Source organism: Micromesistius poutassou (assembly GCF_964030765.1).
Source record: "Micromesistius poutassou genome assembly, chromosome: 5".
NCBI classification, from domain to species: domain Eukaryota; kingdom Metazoa; phylum Chordata; class Actinopteri; order Gadiformes; family Gadidae; genus Micromesistius; species Micromesistius poutassou.
Window position 1 is genome coordinate 21,567,174 of NC_140275.1, and position 10,000 is coordinate 21,577,173.

The 10,000-nt window shown below is 48.3% G+C and overlaps 1 protein-coding gene across 3 annotated transcripts in view; it reads left to right on the forward strand.

The window, feature by feature from the left end:
- Positions 1–897: 897 nt before the first annotated feature.
- tsc1a (TSC complex subunit 1a) overlaps positions 898–10,000 on the forward strand; it is a 21,555-nt gene continuing 12,452 nt past the window's right edge. For 2 of the 3 annotated variants that reach the window (XM_084468615.1, XM_084468617.1), the window contains exons 1-12: positions 898–958; positions 1,696–1,810; positions 2,961–3,064; positions 3,389–3,541; positions 5,591–5,735; positions 5,862–6,016; positions 6,433–6,506; positions 8,009–8,211; positions 8,991–9,058; positions 9,294–9,441; positions 9,624–9,688; positions 9,844–9,937. In XM_084468615.1, the coding sequence (XP_084324741.1) occupies positions 1,705–1,810; positions 2,961–3,064; positions 3,389–3,541; positions 5,591–5,735; positions 5,862–6,016; positions 6,433–6,506; positions 8,009–8,211; positions 8,991–9,058; positions 9,294–9,441; positions 9,624–9,688; positions 9,844–9,937 (1,315 nt within the window). In that variant the 5' untranslated portion in view covers positions 898–958; positions 1,696–1,704. The remainder of the gene's footprint in view (positions 959–1,695; positions 1,811–2,960; positions 3,065–3,388; positions 3,542–5,590; positions 5,736–5,861; positions 6,017–6,432; positions 6,507–8,008; positions 8,212–8,990; positions 9,059–9,293; positions 9,442–9,623; positions 9,689–9,843; positions 9,938–10,000) is intronic. The other variant, XM_084468616.1, reaches the window with a different exon arrangement.

Genomic DNA, 10,000 nt, shown 5'->3' on the forward strand with positions numbered 1-10,000 from the left:
CTGTGTGTATATGGTCAACTGAAACATTTCCTATAACAACATCCTGTAATTTATCTCTATATCCCATGGACACTAAATCCACAAACAAGGTTAATCCAGGCTCCTGTTTGTGACGGGCTTCCAGCATCACAGCACCTGTCCACGTTTCATTCCTCGTTGCATTGGGGCTGTTTGTCCTTGGATGAACAGGATACCACCTGCCCAGTTCTCAGGGGGAATTCTACTGGCGTCAGCTGGACAGTTCCTGTCACCCTGACCCCTGCCATGTGCCAGCCACTGGTTTAGAGCAGTCTGATAGTCTGATTAATGCTGTGAAGCTGGCCATGAATCATGTCAACACGTAGGCTAATGCACTGGTGTAGTGGGGATTGGATGATGCGTTTTGTGCATATCAGGGCAGACAGGGCAAAAGGGAAATAATTAGTTACATCAGTGTGTTTTAGCACCTTTTGGATAAGAGATTGAAGGAATAAAATCATTGAAAATCACTGAATAATCGTTCAACTAACAGTATTTTTTTGCAAAGTCGTGCGACCACTACACCACCGGGCCTATTGGGGAATGTTATTAATAATTCCAAAAGTCCAATATGCCCTGGGTCTATTAACAAATAAAAAAAACAAATACTCAGTTTATTATTCACTGTACGCCTATAGAATGATCAGGGATGTAGGTGGCAGTTTTGTGGATTTTCTATTATACAAAATATGACCAAATTGCGTGCACAGAATATATATGGCATATTGGTAGGACTCGGCCGGACAGTCACCTTAACCTGTCACTAGATCAACACGCTGGGCTGCCACACGGGACTGACAGGCGCTAGACAGCGCCGGACAGCTGTCGGTGGTGGCGGTGTTGACAACAGACTATGAGAGGGAGGGGCCTCCACCAGAGGGGAGGGGCCAAGGAACTGCTCAAAATGGCGGCGCCCTGTTTGCATGAGCAAGTCTGAAAGGTAACTGGGTTCTTCTTTAAATGTTCCTTGTCAGCATTAGACACTAACGGCAACGAGAAGGCTTGTGTCTTTGTGGCGAATAGAGAGAGCTGTGGTACACAGAACCAAACTGGTTTTGACAGATGACAGTCCAGTGAGCTAACGTGTTAGCTTAGCAGCCTTGAGCTTGGATCTGGTGAAAAAAACAACATAGCCTGCTGCAATTGTTTTTTTGTTTTTTTGAAGTTTTCTGTTTAATGTCGCGGAATATACCAAAGACAACAGAAGGTGTATAAACGTATCTGATCATTCTTGAAATGTTGTTTGTGTGCAGGGTTTGCCAAGCTGCTCCACGATTACATAATTATGATTAATGACTCGCAGAATGTTGCACAACATACATGGGCTCTGTTCACCCAACTGGCTAATGGTTCACTGACTTACTGCCAGCTCTTGGGGAAACAGGTATTTGTCTATGCCCCTTACAAGTGATATTGTAAAGGCTTGGTAAATACCACAAGACTACCATTTTATCTGTGGTTGGTTTGATGTTTATGGAATGCAAACAAGTCATGTTATAAGGGTTTAAACTGATAGTAGCTTTACACTTTACACAAAACAAAGTCCCGATTATGTCTAATGTGAACACTGCCATTTATGTCAAGCATTTTGTGTGTGTGTGTGTGTGTGTGTGTGTGTGTGTGTGTGTGTGTGTGTGTGTGTGTGTGTGTGTGTGTGTGTGTGTGTGTGTGTTGCAGTGAGACACCATGTCCAGAGATGTGGGGGTGTCTGAGCTGCTGGCTCTGTTGCAGAGCTCCGATCTGAAAGAACTGGAGCAGGTCAAAAGCACCATCAGCGAACAGCTCAACACAGGTTATAGCCCCTTCTGTCCTTTGTGTCTGGCTGTCTTACCAGCTGTCTTCTTTACCTGGACCATATTTTCCCCATTATTTTGGGTCCAGGGACTAATCCGATAATGTTTTTAGTATTGGTTCAGTAACACGAGAGAATGTTTCAGCCTCGGAAATAGTCTCCAATTTAACCCTATGGGGCAATAGCCCCCCTTCAATGTACGTCCACTAAAAGTGCTTGTTATTACCACTGACAGACTCAGGCTGTTATTCTAAGTACCTAAGTATCACTCTGAAATCTGGGGAGAATCGGTTGATGCAGGGAGAGGATGGTGGGAACGTGGGTGAGAGTTGGAGGGGCCGGAAAGAGGTTTTTGTTTTGGACTACAGAAAGCATAGCTTAGTGTTATGGTAAATCTTTTGGGCAGGAGGGTTGAGTTAATGACAATAGGGATATTTTCCGCTACAATTCCACACTTGAGGGATTTTAGAGCGAGACTTCTTCTGGTGCAGGAATAGAGTAGACACATTGACAAACAACAAACAAAAAAAAAGGTTATTTTTCTCTGTAGGGATCTGTAATGTTGTAATTGGTCAGACACTATAAATAACAATCTGAGCCGGTCAGTGGCTAAAACAAGCCCTTTATGTGGGCGTACATAGACGGGGCGCTATGGCCCCATAGGGTTTCATTGTAGACCGTTTAACTCCCTTGGCTGAAGTACTCTCCGTGGACTGGACTCTACTGGACCAATTCACAAAGTGGTCTGATAGGGGCCAGGTTGAAACATCCAGAAGTTATCCTAGGTTTTCTTCATTAGTAATTTGGAGTTTTGTCCTTGCCCCTTAGAGGGCTTAGGGTTAGGAGTGTTGTGTAATGTGGCCTTCTGAGCCCTTTAAGTCTGTTACTGTGATTTAAGCACTAAAACAACAATTGGACTGGCCCATGTTTTCTCTATTTCACTATGTCTCACCGTCTCCCTTGTTTTCTCATATTGTCCCTTTGTTGTTCATTGAATATATGTATTGTATATATGTGTATATATATGTGTATATATGTATTGTATATGTGTGTATATATGTATTGTATATGTGTGTATATATGTATTGTATATGTGTGTATATATGTATATATATATGTCTATGCTCAGCAGTGTTGTGTTGCTCTGCAGACCGTGGGACCATCGTCTTGTCCAGCCTCTTGGAGTTCTACCTCGACTCCAGCTCCTCTGAGGCCGCTCTCCTGCTCTCCTCCATCAGAGAGCCGCTCGACAAGGTGTGTGTCTGTCTGTCTGTCTGTCTGTCTGTCTGTCTGTGTGATAGGTGTATCACTTAAGATAAGTGTAACACACTCACATGTCACACATATAGATACAAAAGAGATGATTGTCGATTTTAGTTTCAAGAGGTGTGTGCGCACACTTGGCGTGTTTGTAAAAGCTGAATCTAGCAGTTGCATCCTTATCCTAACTCTTGAAAGTGAATAAACGTCATCATTTTAATAGAACATTAGAGAATATCAAGCCAATAGCTACCACCTGGTTGAGAACACAGTGCCGTGTCTGTGCCCCCCCCCCCCCCCCCCCCCCATTGCCCCCAGCCCCTTCTGGAGAAGCTCAACGACTGCCTGGTGAAGTCGGTGAACCGGCTGGCGTCCCTCACCTTGCTGGGCCACGTGGTGCGTAGACAGCCCCCATGGATCCACAAGATCAGCCGCTCCCCGCTGCTCCCCTCCCTGCTGCGCTGCCTCAAGGTACAACACATCACAGAGAGAACCCCCCCCCCCCCCCCCAGAGAGAAGCCACCACAAATAGCAGCAGCACAGCCAACTTATTTCATGCTGCGTGTGTTTGGATGGAGTCTTAAGGCCCTGACACACCAATCAGATTATCGGTCGTCGGACAGTCTGGCGAGCTCGCTGACCTGAGTCTGTTGGGTGTGTGCTGTGACCTGAGTCTGTTGGGTGTGTGCTGTGACCTGAGTCTGTTGGGTGTGTGCTGTGACCTGAGTCTGTTGGGTGTGTGCTGTGACCTGAGTCTGTTGGGTGTGTGCTGTGACCTGAGTCTGTTGGGTGTGTGCTGTGACCTGAGTCTGTTCGGTGTGTGCTGTGACCTGAGTCTGTTCGGTGTGTGCTGTGACCTGAGTCTGTTCGGTGTGTGCTGTGACCTGAGTCTGTTGGGTGTGTGCTGTGACCTGAGTCTGTTCGGTGACCTGAGTCTGTTCGGTGTGTGCTGTGACCTGAGTCTGTTGGGTGTGTGCTGTGACCTGAGTCTGTTGGGTGTGTGCTGTGACCTGAGTCTGTTGGGTGTGTGCTGTGACCTGAGTCTGTTGGGTGTGTGCTGTGACCTGAGTCTGTTGGGTGTGTGCTGTGACCTGAGTCTGTTGGGTGTGTGCTGTGACCTGAGTCTGTTGGGTGTGTGCTGTGACCTGAGTCTGTTGGGTGTGTGCTGTGACCTGAGTCTGTTGGGTGTGTGCTGTGACCTGAGTCTGTTGGGTGTGTGCTGTGACCTGAGTCTGTTGGGTGTGTGCTGTGACCTGAGTCTGTTGGGTGTGTGCTGTGACCTGAGTCTGTTGGGTGTGTGCTGTGACCTGAGTCTGTTGGGTGTGTGCTGTGACCTGAGTCTGTTCGGTGTGTGCTGTGACCTGAGTCTGTTGGGTGTGTGCCGTGACCTGAGTCTGTTCGCTGTGTGCTGTGACCTGAGTCTGTTGGGTGTGTGCTGTGACCTGAGTCTGTTGGGTGTGTGCTGTGACCTGAGTCTGTTGGGTGTGTGCTGTGACCTGAGTCTGTTCGGTGTGTTCCTTTTCTGCTGACGATGGGCAGTCGGAATGGTGTGTCAGGGCCTTAAGACGTTATAGACTTCATATAAAATAGACATGTTTGAATCCCTTTTGTGTTAGTACAGTCCGCTACCTACGGTCGGTCTTCTAATGAGGGCCCTGGTCCTGTTTTGTCTTTTTCCTCTTTTCCACCGACAGCATCGCCTCGACTCGACTCGGTTCCAGGCGCGTTTCCATCTAAAAAAGTACCTCTTCAATGTGGGCGGGTCGTAGAAAAGAACCTCTCCACCATGGGCGGGTCGTCATTAGGTTTTAATCACGGGAGACGCGATTCCCGGGAAATCTGAATCTGATCAAGACTATTTCCTGATTCCCGGGAAAGGTTATGATGGGAAATAAAATAAAATAAAAAGCGCAATGACTGCGCGTCTATTGTTGTCATACGGTAACGTTGATGGAGGCGAAACTCGAGCTCTAGGAAAGGAACGACACTAAAACGAAACAGCGAAACGCTGATCCTCCGGAGCCGGTCCGTGGACTCCAGCCACGCCGGACACACACAACCACGCCCGACACACATAACGACGCGCAGCCTAACTCTAGCCCCGGGAAAGGAGCGACACACACGGCGAAACGCTGATCAGTGTCCCCCTCGGGAGCAGGTTCGTGGACTCCAACCACGCCGGACACAACTTAACTTTGAGTGATTATTCCCATTTACAGCCGCTGGCCAATCAGTTACCAGCAGTCTGTTTACGTCACACAAAAGTACCTACTCCGCTCGCTTGGAACCTCGACGGAGGTAGTACTAAAAAAAAGTACCCGGTACTAGGTACCGGGTACTTTTTTTTGCCAATGGAAATGCAAAAAAGGCGTGGCGAGTCGAGCTGGTACTGGCGGTGGAAAAGCGGCATTTGTGGTGCCACTCCCTCCTCTGTCTTCCAATGTGATCCACCCCGGGCCTCCAGGCCCACCGGTACTGACGTCTGTTTGACGTCTGGTTGGTTGTGTTGTGCTTGTGCAGATCGACTCGGATGTGGTGGTCCTGGTGACGGGCGTTCTGGTTCTGGTCGCCCTGTTACCCATGATCCCTCAAGCGGGAAAGCGGCACATCTATGACTTCTTCGACGTGTTCGGAAGACTGGCCTCCTGGAGGCACAAGAACCCAAGTAACGCTTGCTACACAACGGACACGTCACTATGCAGTGCATGGAGGAACCCCGATTTCAGCCAGTAGGGCCCGCGGGTTGAAGTGATTGTGTTGATTGACATGGTGAAACCCCGCCCCCCTCCAGGTGCAGTCCACGAGGCATACCTGGTGCACCTGCACGCCAGCGTGTACAGCCTCTTCCACCGGCTGTACGGCATGTACCCGTGCAACTTCATCTCCTACCTGAGGCTGCACTACAGCATGAAGGAGAACCTGGACGTCTTCCACAACATAGTCAAGGTCCGCACACAACCATTCATCATCACGATGGAGTGGAATCTCCACGCTCATGTCTCACGAGAATCTCACCCTGACGACAAGCGGACCTCACTAGAACCTCGTTCATCGCAATCCCTCGGTGGCCATCTTTAATGTGAAATCACGGAGCGAGAGTACATTTTTTTTCCTTTTCATTTAGGCACAAAGCAAAGGGCCAACACCAGCCGGATAGTGGCGGTATGGTCAACAAACAAACAGTTGAAAAAGCTAGTGTCCGCTTGTAGAATCCCCCCCCCCCCCCCCCCACAGACCCACCATGTCATTTCAGATTCAAGATGGCCGCTGAGTGACTAAAGCTGCGTTACCATGACATCATTGCAAACACATCCAAACTGAGTTAATGACCCGGGTTCTGTTCTCCTCTTCTCCATGTGCAGCCTATGCTGGAGCACGTGAGGGTCCACCCGGAGCTGGTGTCCGGGGCCCAGGACTCTGAGCTCGATCCGTCCAGGTCAGAACCGAAGCATCCGTCTGGTTGCAGTCAGTCCAGTCCATTACATGTGTATAGCCCTTAATCACAGTGCCAGTTTGAAAGGGCTCCACAGAGCCCTTGCAGTGTAAATGGTGGCGAACCGGCCAACTTTATAGTGGTGGCATGAGCCGGGCAGAACTGAAGGGTAACACTAGACACGCCGGCACTACTGAACTACCCTTGACCGCATTTTGACCCTGTTGTTGTTGTTGTTGTAGTGACACCAAAACGCCACTACATGTACCACATGCACGACACTACATGGTATGATGTACTGCCCTGCCGTCTGTGGCAGGCTCTTGACGGATTTTGACAGGCATTTGACAAATACAAAAAAACTCAAGAAGATTTACTTTTGTTGTTCATATGGTTTTCCATTTATGAGTAGAATTCAACTCCAGTTAGACATTATTCACAGCTTGGATTGTGATTAATGCGTATGCATTTGTCAAAAGAAAACGAAGCAACAATATATCAGTGTTTTACTACATTATTCTCATACATAGTAAAACAACTTGAGACATTATTAGTCACATGATAAAGTTTTTAATATCTCACTTGGTTTATTGGCAAGAAGAATCAAAACACATGATGCAATATAAGTCTATTGCCACCGCTGATAGAAAAGCACAAAAGAGGCACATTACACTCGAGCACCCGTCACACCTTTCTGAACACAAAGTGGTGAAAGATGTCGGTGACAAACAACTTTGCCCCGACATCTGAGCTATTTCTACACTACACAAAACAGCATAGCTACGTGCCTGGGGAGAATATCACAGTGTACTCAGAACTGTTCCCTACAAAAGCTTGCTGTCGTTTCACACAGAAAATGGCTCACCAACCAGTTTGGATTTAGATTCTGGATGCTGTCCGATGGTGACACCAAATACACACAGAATGCCATACCTTATTTACAGAATGATGTAACCGGGCCGCCTGGGGAACAGCTAGCTGACAATGTTGTCACCAAACTGACTGAACCTTTTTAGGTGGAAATGTCACAACGGATAGTTTCAATGCATCAATCGTACCAGCGGATTACCCTTGACTCTCAACACTACCTTTGATCGGAACAATGGATAAAAAGCACAGAGAAATTCCCAAGTGCACACACCGGCACTGAAACGCTTTTCAACCACTTTGCTGAAGTGTTGAAATGCCACACTCACAATTTACCCGGCAAAGGCCAATCACAATATCCTCGTACACTGTACATCAAACCGTAGCAGCTGATGGTAGTAGGCTACTGAGCCTACTGTCATTTCTTTGCTTTGCTACTTTCAAAATCGAGCTTACCCTGGCTGGTTTTTTACAAATGGCCTACCCTACCTTTTTTAAGTAAGAAAATGTTAGATAAATAATAATTACATTAATTAAAAATACGACACTTGAATTGTGACTAGTGTGGTCTATTTTTAAGAACCCTCTCTCTTTCTGACTCCGTGTCGGGTCCTGTTTCCTCTCCCCCCTCCCCACAGGTGGAAGTGCTACGAGGTCCATGACATCGTCATAGAATGTGCCAAAGTGTCCCTGGACCCCCGGGAGGAGGGCTGCCCCCAGTTGGCCGACAAGTGGTCGTGCCTCAGGCCTGACCACCTCAGCCTGCCGCCCGCCCCCCTGGCCCCCCTGGCCCCCCTGGCCCCCCTGACCCCCCAGACCCCGCTGGCCCAGCGCCTCAGTGGTAGGGCACACATCTCTTTACTCATAACGTCATCAGGGTGAGGGATTGACAGCAGGAGGTGATGGGGACTGCTGAGGGCAGGGAGCTGAAGAATGCAGTTGAATGTTGTGCAGCAGGGATAGAAATCAGCAGCAGCAGCAGCAGTGCATGCCCACTCAACCCTCTCAAAGACCTTCATGCCTTTGATGAGCATGTTATTTCAGAGCAGGCGTTCATGATGTGTGATGTATAGTCGTGGGAAAATCTTAAATCTCAAATCTAAAATCACCTGTCATTGCAATTGGTAGAAATGGACTGACGGTTAATTGCAGTACGCGTATTACTTGTACATTTACTTAATCCTCCCATCGCTACTGAGAGTGAAAACAACTGGTGCTTTCACCGTGGTAGACTACAGCTCCGTCCTGGCACCTTCTCTATCCGTTAGGGGTGTAACGATACACAAAAGTCACGATTCGGTACGTACCTCGGTTTTTAAGTCACGGTTCGGTATGTTTTTTGGTACAGCAGTTTTTATTATTTAATTTTTATTGAACAATTGGATTTAATAAGTGTATCTTTACACCTCTACTATCCATGCTTGCCGGTTCATTTGCATACACCGTTAAGCGTCTTTCTCCAGCGGGCGGTTGGAGGTCGGTTGTAGATGATAACATGATAACAGTAACGTGATAACAGTCAGGATAACGTGCTCTCCTTCCTATAGGATGACATTGGTTGTGGGCTCTCTGTGCTACTGGACCTTAACGGTTATGCTATCTGCTTGTTTATCTGAACAGGAAGTTCCACCAGTACACCCGTGTCCCTGTCGCTGTCTCTGATGGAGGCACACAGCCCTATTATCCAGGTACTGAAGTACGCTGTTGGAGTTCACTGAGACACAGCAAGAGACTGGCATCAAAAGTCAGCTCCGGAAGATTGTTTTCATTGTGTGTGTGTGTGTGTGTGTGTGTGTGTGTGTGTGTGTGTGTGTGTGTGTGTGTGTGTGTGTGTGTGTGTGTGTGTGTGTGTGTGTGTGTGTGTGTGTGTGTGTGTGTGTGTGTGTCTCTCTCTCTTACTCTCTTGCTCTCTTTGACTCGTAGCAGTGTGAAGATGATGAGGTCATCTGGAGCCCCTCTACTGACTGTGGTCTGGCCACGCCCCCAGCCTCCCGGGCACTCTCCCCCGCCAACGTCTCCGACGCCACGCTGAGCTCCACCCAGCCTCTGAACAGGACCGCCTCCATCAGTGGTACGGACACACACACACACACACACACACACACACACACACACACACACACACACACACACACACACACAATTACTCTCAATATCCATTTCCAGTTCTTTCTTTTCTCTAACCTTGGGTTATTTGCGACACTCAAACAGATGAGTCTGTCCCGACAGTCTTGTCTTTGACTCCTTGTTTAGGTTTGAGATATCCTGCGTCGGCCACCGTCTCGCCGCCCCCCACCACGCCTCTGGACCACCAGCAGGTGAGCTGCTGGTGAACACAACCCGTCTACTACTGGTCTGTATAGCTAACGCCACCTGGTGCTTCCACGGATGTTGACAGAAAAGAGAACGAATGATACTTGATACACGACGGTACACTACTGCACAGTTCACAGTTTGTATCAATCCCTGGCAGAAGAAGCAGCAGCCAATGGGAGCACTGGAAGGTTCAGCCAGTCAGCAAATGAAAGTCGAGGGCAAAGAACGACAAGAAACCAACAACAACTCTGGTGAGCCGTCCACGTCCACCTCCTCCGTCACCGTGTCTGTTTGAATTATGACCCAACGTGGCC